This window comes from Balearica regulorum, chromosome 25, assembly GCF_011004875.1.
Source record: "Balearica regulorum gibbericeps isolate bBalReg1 chromosome 25, bBalReg1.pri, whole genome shotgun sequence".
Lineage (NCBI taxonomy): Eukaryota > Metazoa > Chordata > Aves > Gruiformes > Gruidae > Balearica > Balearica regulorum.
The window spans coordinates 5,381,653-5,402,813 of NC_046208.1; the positions used below are offsets into that span (position 1 = coordinate 5,381,653).

A 21,161-nucleotide genomic window follows, 5' to 3' on the forward strand; every position below is an offset into this window, starting at 1 on the left:
GATGTGTTCCATCAGCTTATGTCAGAAATACATTTCAGGCCTCAACCTGAACTCTGAGCTTGATTTTACCTGTGTGGGATATAAAATGCATTTAAAATAAAACACCTGCTCCAAAGCCATGCCTGGGATGAAGTTGAAGCAGATGTGCAGAGCATTGCTGAATCTGTCTGGCACGTGATCCAGCGCACCCTGAAAGACTCCTATCGACTTCAGTAGCTGCAAGAACTATTATCAGAGTATCTTCTATGGGAAATATGATTAACAGAGCTTTAAAGAGTGATATATCACTTTCCCTTTTACCCAAAGCCCTTTCCTTCTCCACCCACATCCTGACAATCTGCCAGTTGACGTACACATGCTCATGGAAAAGCCGGACGAGATAAAAGCCGTACGGAATGCGCAGCAAGTCTGCCGGCGGCACAGGGTCCAACACCAGCGGCAACGACACCGGTGTAATTATACATGCTCCAGTACGATTTCCCAGTAATTATTCTGGAATAAAAGCCTGCCTATTTCTGTAAGAGCTTATGTCACTTGGAAAGCTGTTATAAATTCAGCTGGAAAAAGGGACCCTTATTCTGGGATAAGTGTGGTTAGTGGTTAGCTGGGAACGGGGCTATTCCTGGCGCTGCCATCGACCTTCCCGGTGACGCCGGGTAAGTCACCTCACCTCAGCGTGTGTCACCTTCTCCTGCTGCAAACCGGGAATTACAAACAAGGGCTTTCTCCCAATGCAGCGTTTTGGGAAGCTCCGTGACACTGGAAAAAAGGTGTCACAGGGTGACAGGGAGTCATTTAGTGGGACTTGGTGCTTTTCTACCCCCCCCTTGGAGGCATCTTGATAAAATTGTAGGTTGGGGAAATGAGGGACGTAGCTGGGAGCTGGTGATGGGGACTGGCTGAGTCGCCGGAGCCTGGGCCGTTGGCGTATTACTGGGAATACAGTGTTTTCCTCTCTGATTTTAAAAATAGTCTATTCTGTTCTGAGTTTTAGACCACACCCCTCTCTAGGGCATCGAAATGTCTCGGCTGCTGTTTTCTCGAGCCAGCACCTTCCCGCGTGCAGCGTCGGGGTACAGTACCAGCATCGATCACCCCAGCTGCTGGGTGCTCTGGATGCAGCGAAGAGGTCGGATCCTGCCCTGGACTGGCAGGGTTATGCCTTTGGTCCTCATGGACCGGAGGGGAAGGGAAATCTCCTGATGCGCAGCATTGTGGCCTCTCCTTCCTCCAGTATCCCTGCCTGATTCAATAGCTGGTTCTGTGACCCCTAAGGTCCTTTACGGGAGTTTTGCTTCTGCCTGTTGCTTCGCAGCATCTTCTTGCGCAGCCTCAGAAACCGCTTTTGGCTCTAGCATCACACAAACGTGCATGGTCAGAGCTGAAGATGCGTCTCGTTCATCGCATACGGCATTAAATTTATGCTAGAGATGGGGAGCTCTAGTTTCAAAGGTTTTTTCCATTTGCACAGATAGTGCAGGGTGGCTCACAAGCCAGAATTCATTTGCTTTGCTGAAGCGGGTGCTGCCCACGGAGCAGATAGACCAACGTCCTGATGCCGAGAGGTGAAGGGAGAATCTGTCCCGGCACGTTCCTGTGACCTCCGTCCTTGCGCAAGCGCCGGAGCGGGGCTCACTGCCGCTCCGAATTGGGCTCCAGCCAAGGAGGCAGAGGGGAAAAAGCTTTTTACAGCCCATTAGTGCTCCCCAGAGCCGTTCAGCCCCTCTTGTAATAAAAGTGGTGGAAGCCACAGAAACATTAATGCTGGTCTGCAGAAGATGCTGGTCTGCAGAAGATGCCAGCCCGTCTCCCAGCTCCGTGTCCCTTCCCAGTGACTTTGCTGGAGCTGCTGACCCTCCTGGCAGCCCCGGCTGCTGGAAGTCCCTCCGGGAACGCAATAACAAGCTGGTGAGGGCTGGTCCCCCGTCCGTCCCAAGCTCCCCCGGCAAACTGTGCATGGGAGGGTTCCAAGTGCAAATGTGTGTGTGCTAATGGGAAATGAATTGCCTCTTGCCCCGAAGCCTTGCAGCTTGAGGAAAACAACGCAGGGTCTAGGAATGACCTCATATCGCCTCCCAGGGAATGTTTTGCCAGATGAAGGGGGGAGAGGCAGCATCAAGACAGCACAATGTATGTATCTCTCTCCCTGTGTAAACATCCCTGTAGCTGCAGAAACCTCTTAAAACCCTGAATGAGAGGAGAACAGCTGCTTTGATCTGTGGATGTGGTTGTTATTTTCTAAGTGCAGATCCGTTCTTTTTTTAATTTTGTTTCAAATTAAAAAAATGCCTGTTGTGATCTTTTGCTTTTATTTCTTGGCTAGGGACCGGAGCAGGGTGCAGTAAATTTTCATTACTCCTCATGTAACCGTTTCAGCATGGTCGACAATTCCTCGCCGGCTCTTCAGCGCTGCAGCACAATGGACCAAATCTTCTGGCCCTACATGAAGCCACAGCAAATGGATTTTGCCCAGAAGTGCACGACGGGGAGTGGAGGCAGCGGGGAGGAGAGTCTTGCCACCTCCTTCCCTGCCCGAAACACGCACACGTGTGCACACACGGTTTGAGCTGGCAGGGTTGTCTCGATGCCTTTGAAGGGCTCCGGAGAGGGCTCCCGGGGACGGATCCGTGCCAGCCCCACGCCGCGGCAGCAGGAGCTGGTAAGGAGTTGTCGGGGCCGAAGCGCCGGGCTGTCTTGCAGGCGATTCAAGTGTGATTCATGGCCCTCCCTCCAGACTCCCTGTGTGATCTCGGGAATCTCCATCTGCCTGACTTTCCCCATCTGCGTGCCGGGCAGGGGGACGGCTCTGCGCTCAGAGGGGCACCGCGGCGTGCGCAGCCCTGGGACCTCCATCGGCCTTTCTTCTGCTCAACCAGGCAGCATGTTTTGGAAGAAAACAAGATTTTTTATATATATATATATATATTTTTTTAGGGCATTTCTGAACACCAGCAGCCTACCCCAACCCCGCTGTTTTGCCATGGTGCTCTGCAGCCCCCTTGGAGGAACCAGACGTGGGGCTCAGCCCCTTCACTCCCCCTGGCACGAGCGATGCTGCCATCGGCCGAGGACCTGCCTTCAATGGCAAGATCCACCCACCAGTGCGAGGCACTGGTTTAAATGGGAGCACATAACTCTGGGCACGAGCGAGGAGTTTGCTCATCCCCCCATGCCGTCACGTGGCTGCCCGGTGTTTTGGCGTTTCGATTACATACAATACTGTGTATTTAAGACTGGTTTATGGGTGTTTATATTAATGTGTAAACCTGTAATTTAGAAGCTCAGTTATAAATCAGCGTCGCTAAAGGTCTTGTCCCTTGTGCCTTGAGATCGGTCTCCAGATTTAGAAGACAGGTTAGAGGAAAAAAAAAAATAAAAGGACCGTTTAGTTTTCCTCTGGTTATGATGATAAAGGATCACGGGATGGGATGCATGTCGTGCTCCGAGGCGCGGCGGCCGGGCACAGAGATCCGCCGGCGTAAGCAAGCAGAGAGTTTCCATTTTGACTCTGCTCTTACGACAGCCGTAAGAGGGACTTGTGTTTACATGGCAAATCCCGGCCCGGAAAGAAAAGCGGTGCCACAGCTGCCGAGCTGATGCTCACAGGAGTGACATCCCACTAGCGACGTCCACTGCTTGTGCCAGGACGTGGGCTGCAAGGACCAGAGCCCCTTCCCGCTTGGCACCACAGACGAGGAGGAGCAGCCTTCATCCCCAAGAGCTCCTGGTACAGACTGGGTCTGGCAGGAGAGCCAGGAGCCTCCTCCAGCAGCAGTGCCGAGGGGATAGCACATTCCCACTGGTTGGTCATGGTCCTCTCCCGCTACATCCTAATGATGACACCTCTGCATTCATTTTTTTTATATATATATAAAATTCTTTTACAGCTTTAATAATAATTTCTGCACCTTTGGCCTAACTGGGCTATGGCAGAGCCAGCTGTGCCCCCCTTATAGCTATGGCGGGCTGGAAGCCGCCTTGCCCTGAGCTGCCAGCCTGGGCAGACGAGAGCCACGCAGACTCCCCGGCCCTGGGTTCACCTGCAGCCACTGTGCAAACATGGATTTGAACATTGGAGATTTGTCTTGGGTTTAATGGCCATGCTGTGCATCCATCCTTCAGCTGATGCTGGTCTCCTGCTTCCCTGGAACAGGTCGGTTCCCCACATGGGTTTAGGGCCCCGATGCTTTGGCAGGCAGAGCTCTGTGGGTGTGGGATGGCTCCATGGGGCCAGGAGGGAGAGCCTTGCCCTCCGCCTCTGCCTTTGGAAAGACCTGGCGTGCGGATGAGCTCCTGGTTTCCACGCCTGCTGCTCTCCTGGGCCAACGGTGCTGCATCTGTCCTGTCTGATGCAGACCTGCTCTTGCAAACCTCCTCCCTCAGGGAAGGTCCCCGTCCCACGAAGCCAGCCCAAGGGTTCTGCGTTTCTGTAGGGAAAGTGTAACTAGACCCAGGGACTCCTCAGCATCCTCCTGTCCAGCTGCGGTCCCTCCCCTCCTCTCCACAGCGAGACAGCAGCGGGTGCCTTGGCTTAGCTGGACCTTTTCCATCACCTCCAGCCCCCTTTGTTGTATCTTTAGGGGTTATTAGGACAAAAGGGGATAGGAGAGGCTGCAGTGGGCTGGGAGGACCTCGTGGGCAGGACGGCCCCGTGGGCAGGAGGACTGCTGGGGCCGTGGCACCCCATGCTCCCCAGACAGGTGGAATCACCGCACGCCTTGCTCCCAGCCCTGCTCCCATCTCCCAGCCTTATCTCCCGCTGCAATTTCCTGGCTGGCGGTCCTCTCCTGACTCAGGGAGCAGAAACACCCCGGAAGAGAGAGGGTGCCAGCAGCTCCCAGAGCAGGGGATGGTCACGGGGAGGGGGGGGCAGAGGGTCCCCCTGCACTCCCGGAATGTGGGCTGCAGGGGGCCAGACTGCAAGAGGCTCCTGCAAGCAAACAAAAACCCCTGAATATTTCGGAGACCTCTTTTTCGTTCCCCCTCCCCACCTCTCCCTTGCAAACAGCAGAGCTGCTCTCCGGTCCCGCAGCCACTGAGCCCAGCCAGGTCGTACCATCTGCAAACTCTTTTTTTTTTTTTCTTTCCTTTTTTTTCTTTTTTATATATATATTTCCCCCTTCCCCTTTTCCACCCAGTCACTTTTCCCATGCCATACGCCTTTCCCTGGGCCCCCCCCCTCCCCTTGCCACCACCTCAAGCCCTCGGCTGGCCGAGGGACTGCGAGGCGCGGGGTGGGTCTGGGGGTTGCGGGGGGCTTTGCATTGATGCATTGATCGCCCATGGTCTCCGCCTGACCTCCCTGCTCCCAGGGAAGCAGTCTCCATGGCTACTGGCCCTTCTCCTCCAGAGCAGACTGTAAATTCCTGCAGGCAAAGCCCAGCCTTGGGGGTGCGAGGGGGGGAGCCGGGAAGGAGTAACCAAAGCCAAATAGAAAGAAAGAAAGGCTGGGAGAAAAAGGGCGTTGCTTGGATGGGGCTCTCCTTTCCACTCCCCTTTCTCAGGTCCCCAGCACCAGGGCAAGGCGCCTGCTTCCCCCCGCCAGCGCTGCTGCTCCAGCTCCTGCTCCTGCTGCTGCTCTCTTGCAAAACTGGAATTGGCTGGGATTATTTAAGGGAAAAAAAAAAAAAAAGAGAGAGAAGGGATCAGAGCAGCCGCCAGAGAGAGGGCGATAGAGTCCACTTTCCTCCAACTGCCCTGGGTCTCCTTCCCTCACTCTCTCCTCTTCAGCAACACCAAGAGCCCCAAACTGAACCCAGAGCAGCTTTTTCCATCAGTTCAGTTCCCTTCCCTCCCTCTGTCTCACACACGGCAAGAAGAGAGCCCCTTCCTCCTCTTGATTTCCCTTTGCATGCTCAGCCCCTTGTTTCCTTTAAAGCACTAGAAATCCCCCCTTCTTGCCCCCACTCCTCCATGCAGACTGGGATTGCAATGGGAGCTTTGCAGATTGCTGGACTTGCCATCCTTTTCTTTCTCCTTCACTCTGGAAACACGCTGGCAAATAAAGCCAGTCAAGGTAAGAGAAAAATCTTCCCAGCTCGAAGGTTTGCTGTTTGATGTGTGTATTAGGCAGCCGGACCTCCTCTTTAGATCTGGGATTTTATATGCAGGCTGGAGAAATTAACAGCAATAACAACAAATAGTGGAGGGGATTTAAAACGTTGCTTGCAGATATTCTTGCCTGCTGCCTTTGATTGGGGTTGGTTTTTTGTAAACTCTTTAATGAGTTGCATTTCTTACACTTTATTTTTTTTTGGTTCGGGCTCTATCTCGAGGCAGGGGGTGCTGAGGCAGAAAATTAGGGTGGGCAAACAAGTCTGCACCCATCACAGGGAAAATGTTGGAGGGGTTTGGGGGGGCTTGTCTGGTTTTCGGGTTGCCGTGTCTGTGAGATGGGGATAACACCCATGGTGGTGCGGGCGAGGAGGGCTCGTTTCGGGCTGGGTTGGAGGGAAGGGACGGCAGAGCGGGTGTCTGTAATGCTGGGAGGTTGCATCTGCATTTGTGTGTTTTACATAGGCGCGGGTTGAATCTCAAATGTTGTGCTATAGGGGTGTGGGCTGCAGAAAACTTCGGGTAGCTGAACACAGCAAAGCCTGAAAAATACGGGAGCTCTTTCCCAATCTCTAGAAAAGAGAGGTACGTCCCATCGTTATCAGCTTCGGGCTTTTCTGTTTCACCACTCCCGTGTTGAGCCAGAGTTTCTCCTTCACAAACATACACATGTAGCTTTATGTATGGTCTATCTATACCTTAGGTTTTCTATAGCACCTCTATATTTAGCTCGGATTTTTCTCTATACACACGCGCAGGAGTGCGCGCGCACACACAAACACACACAGCCCTATGTGCATGATCCTGTTGGCTGTCTCGAAGGGGTTTTTTTCTCCTTAATTTACCACTATCTGTACAATCTGATGGTTTTTCTTTTCTTTTTTTTTTTCCCCCATAGCACTTAACAGTACGTAAGATTTATCAAAACCAGCTTTGGCTTTTGCTATTGTAGTAGCTGCGTGTTTATGCATACAGCGAGATTAAATAAAGTGTGAATGAAATATAGGAGCGCAGGATATAATTAAAGATCTCTTGTAGGCATTAGTAATAGGCGTATTTCAGCCACGCACATGGTCGCCCCGAGCCCTGTCACCGACAGAGTTAGAAGGAATTTCAAGGCTATTGTCTTATCTGGTTTAAAGTGTTTATAAAACAATAGGTCACTTTTCGGGAGGGCAGTCTGGGCAAGCACAGGGGAGATTTTCCAGGGCAAAGGTTTGGTAAGAAGGCGTCCAGCTTCACATAAAGCTTTATGATTTAGGCTTAGAAAGGAATGCTTAGGTTTTTATCCCCCCTCAAATTATCTTGAGTGTATGCATTGCTTTCATTTCTTATCATAATATTTATTTATTAAGGCCTTTTGGTTTCCAGTTCCATTTAAGCCTGAGCCAGAATTGCATTAAAATAGCAAAGTAAAATTCCATCGTGCAGAGACTTGACAGATCCCTTCGGGGAAGGAGAGGGGTGGAGTGGGGGTGGAGAGAGGTAAGCTCAATCCTGCGCCTGGGTACATTGCCCGCCGTACGCCCAGGACGGCGCTGGCTCCTCCCGGCCCCCGGCGAAGGCACCGAGCGGACCCAGGGGCTCCGGCCGCTCTGCAGCTGGGGGGGTTTGGGATGGAGAGGTGAATCCCCAAAGGTGCTGCTGGGGGGTTCTGCGGGCTGGTGAGGGGGAGGCAGCGCGGAGGGGTGAAGGTTGGTGCCTGCGGGGATGTGAGGGCTCTGGGCTGGGCTGGACCCAGTCCCTCTGGGATGGGGCTGAACTCACGGACCCGGAATTGTCGATGGCAGATAAACCCCGTGCTTCTCCTAGGAACCCACGATCGCCTGTTTTGCTAATGGACAAGCGTCATTGAGCTCTTCGAAGCCACCCTGCGTCTCTGGGGCACGTTTTAGTAGGATATTTCTGAAAAGCATTGGGCATCGTCCCTGTGTCTGTGGGGTGATGCCCCAAGGATGGGGTACGCATCACCCCTCTGCCCACACCGAAGCCCTTGCCCTTTCGGGGCACAGCCACCCTCACCAGGTGCCTGTCACGGCTGTCACCAGCTGCCTGTCCTCTCCCGTCGGATGGGCTTGTTTTGCTGCGATAACATCACAGCGTGGGTAGGGTTTGCTGGCTCATTTCTCGCGCTGAATTATCCTGGAAAGTTTAGTCTGTAGGGAAGGAAGGATTTAGCAGAGCCGTCCGCCGGGCCTGGAGGGTGTCTGCCAGAGGACCTGGCCGTCTGCGGGGTTTATTGGGTCAGTTTAGGGCTAGGAAAGCTTTCAAGATGAGAACTGGCAATATAAATCCAAATAACAGCAGGGAGGCTCCCGCCATGCACTTAGCTGGGATGAAGTCTCCCTGTGGTCCCCGTGCCAAGCTGCTGCCGTACCCAGAGCTCCCCTGGTTTTTTTGACAGATAATGCCATCCCCAGTCCATCCCGTCATCCGTCCGTCCGTCTCACAGCCTGCCAGGCAGAAGAGCCTGTCCTGGGCTCCCGCTCTCAGGGGAGCAGTGCCCTTGCCCATCGGCTGCCGGCATTGGTCCCTCCCTGCCCTGGGGAGGATGGACCCCAAGGGTTGGCAGATTTGCACCCTCCTCTTGTACCAGGCAGCACCCAGATCCGGCCTTGCCGCGATCCTCTGGCAGCACCCCCATAACTGGAGACGCGTCGCAGGATTCGCCACCTTTTCCTGCGACCGAATTGCGTGTCCCCTCGGACAGCGCTGGGAGAACGGGGCCGGGAGGGAGATGCAGCATCTCCCCGGCTGACCCCAGCACCCCAGTTTGCAGCCCCTGGCACTCCCGCAGCCCCGGCCACCCACCCGGCGCAGGGTCCTGAGTGGGACCACGGCCCCAGCCCAGCTCGGTGGTCACCCGTGGGTAAAACCAGCCCTTTTGGCCGGTGCTGCGTGGCCGCCCAGGGACGGAGCCACCATCCCGCGCGAGGGGCTGGGTTCGGTGGGGATGCACCTGCAGAGCCTATGCCGCCAGGGATTTTTTTTTTTTTTAAATTTTTTTTAAGAGTCTAAAATTTTCCAATTGCAGCGTGGAGATGCTGTTTGATTCCCCTCCCATCTCCGCCGAACCTCCTCCCCCTTGGCCTCCGCTTTCCTCCCTCTCATGCATTCACAGTGTGCGACTGTTGTGCCTGTCCCCTCCACCCCTCTGAAATATGAAATGTAAAACTGTAAACATTTCAACATACAGCAGTTCAAAGGCGATCTTTGACTGAGGGCGTCTAACATGCCTGTACCGAGATTAAAAAGGGGAGGGGGTGGGTAGGAAGGAGGGAAGAAGAGTTTTTTTGTAACTGCCAACGGGAGTATAAATATTCAGACACCTCGAGTCTTCCAGTGCAGAGATGTATTGCTGTCTCCAAACTGCTCAGGAGTTTTTATTTTTTTTCTTTTATTTTTATATAGATTTTTCCTTTGCAGATGGTCACACCAGAGTAATCCATTTAGGAAAAAAATATGCATGAATAACCTTAACCTTCACTTTCAAAATTATAAGTCCCCCGAGAGGCTTTAGGAGAAGCCTGGGATGGCAAATAAAGTTTGCTCTGTCTTACGGCGCTGGAGGAAGCCCGGCCGGCCGCATTTCGGCGAGGCCGTCTTCCCCACTGGAGATGTTGCGATTGTTGCTCCTGAAGCCGAAAGCAAACACAGACTTTTTTTTTTTAAGGTAAGACTTGGTCAGCCTGATAAGCCAAAGGAACAGCAGCATCAACGACAGTTCCCCAGGCAGATGAACACGCTGCAGGCGTGGAGCATCAAACCCTCCTTGGAGAAATGATGGTTGAATTGAGCCAAAGTGACCGGGGTTGGCGCCAGGAGTGGGGTGGGGATGCCGGATCTGGGATCCATTGGGATGACCCGGGCTGGTGCAGAGGATGGGGAGCTCAACATGGCTCTGTCCTCGCAGGAGTGGGAAGCATCAATGGGGGGGGAAAAGTCCCTTTTGGGGTGCTGCCAGCTTTGGGGAAGCAAAACCCGGCGTGTGGGGCGCAGAGTGGGGTCTGGGCATGGGGCGATGGGGTCACCAGGCTGGGAAACCCCCAGGTCCTCGCTGTGACTTGTGGTTCCTCGTCCTTCATCTGTGCTCCGTCATTCCGCAGGACCAAGCACTGGCTGGGTCCCACCTGCTTTCAGGAGAGCGGGGTGGATGTGTGGGGCGTTGGGTTCCCGCAGTGGGGCTGGTGCAGGGGTCTCCATCGCGCGGTGAGATGCAGACATCCCCTCTGACCCGACCTGCGCGCGGGTACTTGCCCAGGGACTGCTGGCACGGCATCCCTGGCGCGACACCCCCATCCTGGAAACAAGCCATCCCCGAGCACCTGAGTTAGGCTCTCGAGTTCAGATGACACATCTTTGGCCAATTTGCAACAAGTCGCCCTGCGGAGCATCTTCCTCCCCTCTCGGCAGCCCCCGGTCCCCATCCCCTCCTGGAGGGATGCCATCGGCTGCACCAGAGCCACCCGCGGCTGTGCCCTGTGCCCGTCCCGCAGCTCCCCAGGCGAACAAATGATTAATAAACTGCACCACAGTGTCTGAGGTGGTTATTAATACCCTGGTAAAAAGAGCTACTGAAGTTATAAAGCTTTAATTTGGCATTAAGGCTGAGTGGAAACTCTGCGTGTCTGCCAACAGCTACACACACATCCCTGTACAGTCGGGCTGTTAATATATATGCCTATATAAAAATAAAGAATAAAATTAATTTGAAAGAAAAAGCTGAAATGCTTGCAAAAGAGAAAAAGGATGATGTTTTTGCTTGTTTAGGGGTTTTCTGGTGGGTTTTGTGCTGCCCTGTCTTGGCCCCCTCCTCAAATTTATTTGGACTTCCAGCCTATGGATAAAACCATCTTTTACTATTTATTATTTTTTTTGAAACGAAATAAGGAAGCGAGGAAAGAGCCTCAATCCAGGCTCCAAAAATATACGAGCTGTTGTTTTATCCCCCCTTGCCGTCACATATTGTGGGCGATGTGACGCCGCAGGGCAGGGCGCAAGCGTGGGACCCGGGTACCCGTGGGCTCCGCCACCGCCTCTCCCGCCGGCCTCGGTCAAAGCCCTTCACCTCCTCGGTGGGTGCACGCCAGTCCCGGGGGGTTGGCGGTCCCCCCGCTTTTGGCACACTCGAAATGGCAGTGGCGTTGAAACCGTCTGCCTCTGCTGCCTTTGAAATGGAGAATAAAGCTGCAGCTGGAGCGGAACGGGGCCCAACAGCCAGCGCTGGAAAATCCCACCCACAACGGAATAAAAAACATTGCCCGAGGCGCGGGGCGAGTGCCGCAGCCTCCTGCCCTTCGCCGCAAACCCCCCGGCATGGCGTGGTGGCGATGCCGAGGGTGCTCTTGCCCTCTGATGAGCCCTAATTAGCCCCAAAGCGTGGTGGGATGGGGAGGTGGGGCTGGGCAGGGCGCGGGGGCTGCTGGACGTGGGCGAGACCTTGGGTCCGCGACGGGACTTGGTATCGTCATCGCAATTAAACTTCCTGCCTGGTGCCAAATCCTCCGGTTCTGGGGATTTGCAACATGATGCACCCATCTGCGCTGTTCAGTTTGGGCTCATTTCAGGCAACTTTGGGTGAAAAAGTGAGTCTTTGATTATTCGTGCACAAATGGGAGTGAGGGGCTGTAGGGATGCAGGTCTGCAGGGGGTCCTGGCTGGCAAACCCCCCAAAAGAACCCACCTGGATTTGGGACCTGGACTTCAAAAGGTCCCCCTGAGCAGGGGGACGAGCAGGGCACACCCCAGCGAGGAGTCTGCAAGAGCAAACAGGGACGGGAACATCAATAAGGATTTTTTTTTTTTTAAAAATCTTCTCTTCACTTGGCTTGAAAATGAAATCCCTTGCGCCTTGGCGGCGGCTGGGAGCACCTGCAGCACGGCCACGGGCGTGTTTTTGGATGGAGAAAATTCTCCTGCGGGAAAAGCAGGCTGTCCCAACGGCAAACCTTCCCTTTCATGGGAAAACGCTGCTTGTGTTGACAAAATTGCAAAAATTTAGTTTTTCAGAGGGCTTTTTTTTTTTTTTTTTAATTCACTACATCATTTCTGAAGGATGTTTCTTAGGAGCCAAAATTTCAGCATTCTGAAATTAGGATCTTTGCCAATCTCGGGATGGCTCCTGGGGTGCCAAGGAGGGTATTTATTCACTCTTCACACACACACACACGCACACACACACACTTTTTCCCCCTTTTTTTTTTTCCTTTTTTTTATAATCCTCTAACCTTTCAGAATGTCTCCAGCTTTGGAAAAATTACAGAGTGGCAAATTTATAATGTTTTCTTTTGTACTTTTGCTGCTGTGTAATCTTTCCAAAGTTAGAGAAGTTTTGAAGTTACAGAATGGAAAAAAAAAAAAGATAGAAAAAAAATAATATACATGTGTGAGTGGGAAAGGCACAGCATTGTGTTCAGCACCACACAGACGTTGTTCATTGTCTTGAGTCTGAGGGCACGGGAGGAAAAAGAAATAGAAAATAAAACCCCCAGAAAAGTGAGATTTCTGGCAAAAGGCTGGGAAAATTTCAATGCTGTGATGTCTGATGGATGCTTCACGTTCTGGGTGGTTGTAGGGGAAGGAGGTGGGGGTTGATGGATGGTCCGTACTGTTTGGGTGCTGGTTCCCACCTGTACGTCAGGGTGGGTGCCCGGGGTGCTGAGACCCGGCAACTCTCGCCTCGGGATCATCGACTCGAAGCTTCGAGACGTGATTTATAACTTGGGGGGGGCAAGAGCTGCGGGAGCACTCTGAACCACACAGGGTCAGGACCAGGATTTGCAAATTCAGTAGATCTTTGGTTCAGCGTCGGCTTCATTGCTGTTGGATCGCCGTGCCCATCGCTGCCCGTGAAGCAGTGAGTGCTCGGTGCGTGTCCCCCCGTTCCCCCACGCCGGTGCCCCCACCCCCCCTGAGGGCCCTGGCAAGGGATGCTGGAGCAGGAGGCGAAGTTGCTGCCGGCTGCTCTTTAAAACTGAAAACGCGGTTGGGAAGGAGCGAGCTCTGCACTTGTGGGGCTGTTGCAGGGTTTTTTCTGTCGGCGATTATTCGCGCACGCTTTTTGGTTTGCAGGATGGGGCCTTTGCAGGTGGGTCAGGGGTGCGGCGGAGCGGCCGTGCCCCGGGGCAGGGGTGGGGTTTTCGGCAAAATGTGAAGTTTGGCTGGGGAGGAACTGAACCTGAGCTGTGCTTGGCTCCCTGAAAAGACAACAGCCCCCCTGAGCCCCCGTGGGACCCCCAGCGCGGGGCAGGCTGTGAGCCGCTCCCTGGGGATGACGTCGGGTGCTGAGGTCATCGCAGCGCGGTGGCACGGTGGCTGGTGCTGGGGATGCTGGAGGCGACGGTGCCGGCCAGGAGCGGGGTGCCAGTCCCCCGTGAGATCCCTCCGTCGTCTCCGCTGCGGTGGGTCAGCCTCCAGCCGGTGATTAATGGCCCAAGGGAGGTCGTGGTGGCCGCGGGCCATGGCTAATGTCAAATAACAAATATGAATGCGGGCTGTAAATATTTATACAATGCGCAGGCACGTGCCGCCTCCCTGGTGCAAAGGCAAAGCTCTCCTCCCCCCAGCCGGGTGACTCACATCTCCCGGCAAAAAACCACCGGGGTGACCGGGAGAGGGCTCGGGCCAGTGCTCCCACGGCCGTGGCCCCCGTCCCAGCAGGGCTGGCGGGGCTGCCTGCCTGCCCGCGGCTTGCGGGGATGTTTCATGCCTTTGGGGACATCCCGGAGCACTTCTGTTCTTGGGATTGCTGAAAAGCGGCTTTTAAAAGGCAGCTTAGAGCCTCACAGCCTCGGGCTCCTCTTTAGGGGGTACAGGGAAGCTGAAGGGACCCTCAGATCCCCCTTCCCTGGTGAGACCCTCTCCATCTCTGTGGGAGGCGGTGGAGGTGACCCCCCCTGGCAGCAGCACTGACCCCCCGCCCTGTGCCCGTGGAGTCGGAGCAGGGAGCCCCGGGGTGCTCTGGGAGCCCTGCCCGTACCCGAGGGGCTGCGGGCGATGCTCAGCCCCTGCCTCCCCCGCGGGGGCACCCGGCTGCCTCACACGGCTGCCAGAGACGGGGATGTGCCCGCTCAGGGGCACCACATCTCCCTTACTGCCTGCACAGGGAAGGCAGAGAGCAGCCAGGTGAGCAGCTCATAAACCTCCGCCCCACGCGCTCGAGGCTTCTGCTTCCCAAATACCGTTAAAACCTCCGCTCCCACAGCCTCCTGCCATGGCAAACCCTTGGGCATTGCCGCTTGAGGCCGTCACCATCACGTGATGCTCTGGACATGATGTCCCGGGTACCACAGCGCTGCATCCCGGATAAGTGGTTTGAGGGGCAAAGGGGGCCGATGGGGATGCGGATTTTGGCTGTGCCCCTGAGGAAGCCTTGATGTTTTTCTCAGTTCTTCCTCCTGCTTCCCGCTCCTGGCTCCCAGGTTTATGTAGTGCGGTCCCTGCTAATTCATGCACATTCCTCCACGCCTAAGAATAGAAAGCGATGACGATTATTTGGGTGACTGGTCGGCTCAGGAAATGGCTAATTGGAGACAGAGACTTTCACCTCTGCCTGGGCTGGCTCCAGCCTGGATTATGGGCGCCTGAACGATGTTTCCTATCATCACATGTGCAAAAGGGTCGGGGAGTCTCAGGGGGGCTTGTACAGGAGCGGGGTCACAGGTAGTGCTGTTTGGGAGCGGGCCCAGCAGCTCACCGTGTCCCACAGCGAGCCCATCACCAGTTGCGTCAGGGCTGGGTGCGGTGAAGCCACTAAGGAGCAAAACAGCAGCGTCGCTCCCTCGAGCCTTTCTGGTTCATATGTGGGTTGAAAAACCAGAGGGCTGCTTGGTTTCACCGCCCCAGGCGATGGCTCCCGTGGGGAGATGGGGGGAGCTGCCCCTGGCTCTCCCCATCACTCCCCCCAGCTCTCCCCATCGCTCCCCCCACCTCTCCCCTTGCAGATGTCGACGAGTGCGTGGAGGGCACCGACAACTGCCACATCGACGCCATCTGCCAGAACACCCCCAAGTCCTACAAGTGCATCTGCAAGTCCGGCTACACGGGCGATGGGAAGCACTGCAAAGGTAGGGACACGCCGCTGGAGCCCCTCCGACGAGTGACAGCCCTGGCAGGTCGGAGACAGGCGGTGGCTCGTCAGCAACGTGCCCTGCCCTTACAAGAAGGCTGCTTGTTTACCTCGGCCCATTGCAGACCTTTTATTCTCCTTTTCTGCCCCAAAATCCTGGCGTGTTGACACTGCGATGGATGGGGATGGAGAGGAGTGTGGCTGTCCCTGCCAGCGGCGGTGGCAGCCGTCGTGCTGCCTCACCTGCTCTGCAGAGAGCCGTGTTTGTAAGGCTGGGGCTGCCCAGGCCCGGGAGGGTCCCCTGGGGCTTGTTTTAAACAAAGCTGGGCTTTTTTTAACTGCAGGATTTCCAACCCAAAAGCTGCAAAACTGGGTTAGCAGATAAAACATGAGGAACTTAAAATATAAGATATAGAGATATAGGCAATATAGATGTAGATATAGATACAGATAGATGCAGCTGAGTGGGGCGTGGAAAGAAAATGGGCTCCTTGGAGGAGTAGCAGCAGGAAAGCAGGAGCAGGATAGGGGAAAAATTCCCAGCTCTGCTCAGAGCGGGTCCAGGGTTGGGATGGGATGAGTACAAATAGCAGAGGGATTAAAGCATGCTCCAGGCATGGCAAGGCTGCTCTGCCCACCACCTTCGGGAAATCCCGCGTTATTCCCAGAGCACTCGGCAGGTCACCGCACTATGCCGAGGCTTTAAGATGGCAGGTTGTCTAGAAGTCCAGTCTCTAGACTGGGGAGGACAGGGGATGTGTTTGCAGTGTGTGGAGGGATGCTGTAGGTGATAACGGAGCTGAGGACCTGCTGGAATAAGCTGAGACAGCAGAGACCCCAGGGTGCAATATTAGCTGGGTCTCAAACACGCTGGAGATGGGTACCGCAGGCTGGCCCCCCGCAGCCGGGACAGCCCGGCAGCTCTCCTGCCCTCCTCCCCCCGCAGACGTCGACGAGTGCGAGCGAGAAGACAACGCAGGCTGCGTCCACGAGTGCGTGAACATCCCTGGCAACTACCGCTGTACCTGCTACGACGGCTTCCGCCTGGCGCACGACGGACACAACTGCTTAGGTGAGAGACGGGCCACCGGCACGTGCCGGGGCGGGATGCTGGCTTGTCGCAGCCGCTCGGAGCTATGGGACCTTGGGACCCGCTGGCTTTCTTTGCCGGGCACCTCCTGAGCTCTGACCCCCCCGCAGAGCTGTTGCAGGGCTGAGAGACTGCACCAGCAGCTCTGCTCCACAGCCGAGGGCAAGAGCGGTCGGTGGGGCTCACCCAGACCTCGCCGCTCGCTCCGCTCGTGCTTGAGGTCAGCACTGCACCTGCCAAAATAGATGAGTTAATAGCAAATACGGTGGGGATGGGAACCAGCGAAGGAGCTGGGTAAATAATCCCTGGGCCAAGACAAACCCAGCATCTGCCTACGGAGCAGCCGAGCATCCTCCCCACCACTTCCCACCGCCCCAAACTCCATCCGGCCGCGGCGGAGCCAAAGCTCCCGGCAGAACCTGGGGCCGGCCGGGCTGCCCGCGCCCCGGCACCCGCTTCCTCCCGCAGCACCCGCGGGTGGGATTGCCGGAGCACGGGGCCGCGTGCCTCCCTCTGCCTGGAGCTCATGCTATTTTCTAATTAGTGTCTGCAGAGGGGTCATTAATGAGCTCATCACTGGGAGGAGGAGGGGGGGAGGGATTATGGACACATACGCTTTGCATTAACCACCATCACCGTGATCTTTGCAGCCTCCTCGGGGAGGGGGGAGATTTACACAGCTGGGAGGAGGCGCGGGAGGGCGGCTTTGCCTTCCTCTCCCGAGGGAGGATGAGCCCGAGGAGAAGAAAGGAAAACCGGTCTCGGCGAGCCGCAGACGTCATGTGTTTACAGAGTTGGACGGGAGGGGATGGAGGCGGCTGGGGAGTAGCAGGGTGAGGGGGGACCTGGGGGGGCCGCCCTGCCTCCCCCCCCTTGAGCCCTTCCTTTGCTCGTCCCCGCGAGGCTTCTTGGCTGCGTTGCTTTGCTGTAGGGATGGTGCAGGTTTATCCCCTGGAGCCCATTTTACAGATGAGGATGTCGAGACCCTCTGTGCTCCGGCTGGGTTTGCTCAGCGGTTGCTCCTGGGGGGCAGCAGGGCTGAACCCCGGTAGGTTTTTCCCATCCTTCTTCCTCCCCATCCTGACTGTGCTTTGCCCAGCCTGCAAGCATCCCCTCTTAGCCAAAAGAAAGAGAATCAGAACAAAGCGGAGGGTTGTGCCCAGGCTTTGCTGGCACCGCAGGCAGTGGACAAGCTGTAGGTGGGTCGGGGTATGTGCCTGCTGGAGCCCACCGGCCCCGGCATCGCCCACCCTGGGTGACCTTTTGAACCAGGACAGGAATTCGAGCCCCCATCCTGACACGGGCCCTGCTGGCTTCTGCCCATCTCCATTGTATTTAATAAAACAGGTATTAGAGCAGCGGAGTCTCGTTTCAGCCGTCAGGTTTGAATGGCTGCCTCCTCATTTTTGTGCGGAGCTTGAAGGAGAAGTCGCAAGACGTTAAGCCCTTGTTATAAACGGGGGGATTTAAAGAGAGTTATTGGCATCTGCAGGACATAGTTTGGCTGGGATGAGCCTCGGAGGAAGCTGCAAGCCTCCTGCCGTCGCAGAGGACGTCCTTTTTGTGTCTGGCTGCAGCCCTGCTGTCAGCCCTAGCCTGCCCCACGAGCGCCTGGGTGTGAGACGATGTTTTCAACACCTCCTTTCCAAGGTAGCGGGTTTGTGGGGCGCTCCTGGGCTCTGCTCCTGTAGCAGTTTCCAGCTGGAGCTGCAGCCCTGCTTTGATTTCTGAGCATCCCCTGGGGTTGCAGCATCCACCAGGGCTTGCCCGGGGCTGGGGCATGGTGTAAGGCACCCGTGCTGCTCAGGCATCCATCCATCCATCCATCCATCCATCCGTCCGTCTCTTTGCCCAGAAGCGAGGGGCTTCAGTGCGCGCCAGAGGAGGTCGGGGCTGGGGGTGGGGGCAGGGCTGGGAGCCCCCCCGGCGCGTGCCATCACCCAGCCGCTATTCCGGCGTTTCCGGCGGCCGATGCTGGCGGGGCTCAGCTTTCCTCTCGGCCGCCGGCTCTGCCACGCTCGAGTTCACGGGAGGTTTTCTTTGGCACGGGGCCCCTCGCTCCCCGTCCCGACGCCGTCGCCTGGCCCTAGGACTGCGGGTGGAGGGGCCAGGGGCGGCCGCGGCGGAGGTTTGCCTCTCTGCTCGAGCCGGGCATCCTGGTTGCTTTGGCACCTCAGGGTACTGGTGGGTTCAGCTTGGACCACTGTCCCCAAAAACTCTGGAGAGAGCAACAGCCTGTTGCTCTTCATCAAATGAGGGATTTGCCAGGATGGAGTGGGAGCAGCCCGGGGCCAGGGCATCGCTGCTGCCACGGGTGTGCACTTCGAGCCCCTTCCAGCCTTGGTTTGTTAAACCAAAACAGGCACGAGGGCAGCAGAGCTGCTGGGGATTTGAGTCTCCTTACAAGTAATTATCCCCGCTCCAGGCTAAGGTTTCCCAGCTCCCCCTAATGAAGTGCAGGCATCCCCAGCCGGTGATGGGCTCGGAGGGGCTGGGAGTGAGGGGCGGCTGCAGCCAGTGTCGTAGCCGAGCATCTTGGGTGCTTTGGGGAAAGGGGGCACAGCCTGCCCGAGTGTCCCGGGACAAGGAAAATCCCTTTCTCTGTGGTTTGGCGTTCCCATCTGTACAATGAGACCTTTTTGCCCATGAGCCAGGGAAGCTGTATGGCCTCTGAGACCCACCCCTTGATGTGCTTTGGCTTCATCCCCTGTGGCATCTCCTTTTTTTTCTAGCTGGGGGATCACGGATGTAAAGCAGAACTGATTTGTTGTGTAGCAAATCTGTCACACCCGGTTCCCCATCCCCTCGGCATGCCGTGGTGCCACGCTCACCCCCTGCCGCCTTCCCTTTGCAGACCTGGATGAATGCTCGGAGGGCAACGGCGGCTGCCAGCAGACCTGCGTCAACATGATGGGCAGCTACGAGTGCTTCTGCCGGGAGGGCTTCTTCCTCAGCGACAACCAGCACACCTGCATCCAGCGCCCCGAAGGTTAGTGCACGGCGTCTCCGAGCCCCGGGGCACCCTCCATCCCCTGCATTTATCGGGCAGGTCTGTTCCCCATCACCTCTGGACACCCCCTGCACAGTGCCTAGGTTAGGGTGCTGGTGCTGGTGCATGCCCCTTCTTGGGGCATGAACAAATTTAAAGGCAAATTTATTCCGAGCACATTGGGAGAGGGTACTGTGGGGCTAATAAACATCTCCATAACAAAACCCTCGCAGGCCCCTTAATCAAGCACAATAATACCGAACAGAGGACGTTAATCCTGTATCCGGAGCATTTCATTAAATAAAAGGTACCCGGAGATCCTCACGCCCTGCAAGACTCATCCTTTCCTGCCAGGTCTTGCGCAGCACCGAGCCCTCCATCTCAGTATCAGCTCTAAATTGCTGCCGTCTGGAGCAATATCTTAGCCAAAATAGGAGGAAATGAGAGATTTTTTGCGTCTCTGCTGATTTTTATCTCTGCTGCTTGGCAAAGCCGGCTGAGTGGTTTTGTTTTCCTCCTTCCCCCTTCCCAGCTGCGTCGGTCCCTCCAGCTCCCTGGGGAATCTCCCCCAGCCCCGGATGGCTCAGCAGCTATGGTGGCACCTCTTGCATCCCCATCCTCTGTGTGTCCAGGAGGGATGAGCTGGCTGCTCCCTCCCCCCGGTGACCCCGAGGGTGGCTCCCACAGGGGACAGGGATGCAGGTGCTGGGTTTTGAGCTGGTTTCTGAGCTGAATGGCTGCAGAGCGTGGTCGGCCTGGGGATGCCTGTGTTGCTTCTGCACCCTGAGATTGATTTTGTAGCTGCTGTGTGGTCCCCGAGCTCAGGCTCAGGGGCGGCTGCTGAGGATGAGGGGTGGGAGGGTTGCAGCTGGTCCCTGGGCTGTGAGTCTGGAAAAAGCAGAGAGCTGAGGACAATTTGGAGTCCAATGTTGAAGCCTGTTCTGACTTTGCTCCTGGCTCCTTGGGCACTGCCAAGGCAGAAGCATTCAGTATTAGAGAGCTAAACCTCAACGTTACGGCTGCTTCCTTCCTTCTGGGGTCCTTGCCAGCTCCTTGTCTCTCTTCTCCTACCCTGGCAGGAGGCTTTCTCCTCTCCCTCTGCTCTCTCTTTTCTCATTCTCCCTTGTGCTTTCCTCTCTCCCTCCTGAGGCAGAGGGGATGAGACCCTGCTGGGTCGACAGACCCAGGGGATGGATCCCAGGACCCCCCTCCTGCAGCACCACGACGCTCTCCCTTGCACTGACCAGTCCCTCCCAGTAAGGAGAAGCCAAGGGTTGGGGCTCGCTGGGTATCGGTGCCTTTAAACCCTGTCACACTCAGCGTGACGATGACAGCAGAGCCACCGAAAGCAAAGGGGGCGAGCAGGGTCCTCACATGGAGCAGATGACAACGTTGCACGGAGAGGAAGGATTAAAGGGGGTGCATCCCTTCCCGGGTGGTGGCTGTAGGCACTTAGAGGTTGCTGCGTACTCGGTGTTTGCAGCGGAGGAGGACGCCGTGCCCGGGTGGAATTGCCTGGGGAGTCTTAGGAAAACAGTGTGCGGCCGTCCTGGCCTGGAGGGCAGCCAGGGCACGCGGATGCCAGAGCTTGCATCTCCGCTGGGACGTGCCGGGGGATCTCTGCAGATCACTGGTGGTCAGGACCTGGTCCGTCTGAAAGGTGACATCTCCAGGGGAGCAGCGGCACGGCAGGGCAGGGTCAGCCTCAGAGGTCTCAGTGTCTGTGTGGCACCAGGGACATGGTGGAGATGCTGCCAGGTAGTAAAAAGCAGGAATAAAAAAGAGAGGGAGAGAAAAGCCGCTGTTTGGAGGAGAGGCTAAGAGCGCTTGGCTGTCCTTGGGGCATCGCATGCCTCGGGGGGGGGTCCCAGGGCAGGGCTGGGTGGAGCACAGGGGCTTGCAGCAGCAGCATCCCAGCCCTGGGGCAGGCTGGAGGGTGCTGGAGGAGGGAGCGGGGCTCC

General features: G+C 56.1%; 1 protein-coding gene across 1 annotated transcript in view; it reads left to right on the forward strand.

Moving 5' to 3' along the window:
- Window positions 1–5,702: 5,702 nt before the first annotated feature.
- SCUBE3 (signal peptide, CUB domain and EGF like domain containing 3) overlaps window positions 5,703–21,161 on the forward strand; it is a 36,602-nt gene continuing 21,143 nt past the window's right edge. Inside the window, exons 1-4 of the mRNA XM_075776096.1 lie at window positions 5,703–6,016; window positions 14,997–15,119; window positions 16,068–16,193; window positions 19,066–19,200. Coding sequence (XP_075632211.1) covers window positions 5,914–6,016; window positions 14,997–15,119; window positions 16,068–16,193; window positions 19,066–19,200 — 487 coding nt within the window. The 5' untranslated portion in view covers window positions 5,703–5,913. The remainder of the gene's footprint in view (window positions 6,017–14,996; window positions 15,120–16,067; window positions 16,194–19,065; window positions 19,201–21,161) is intronic.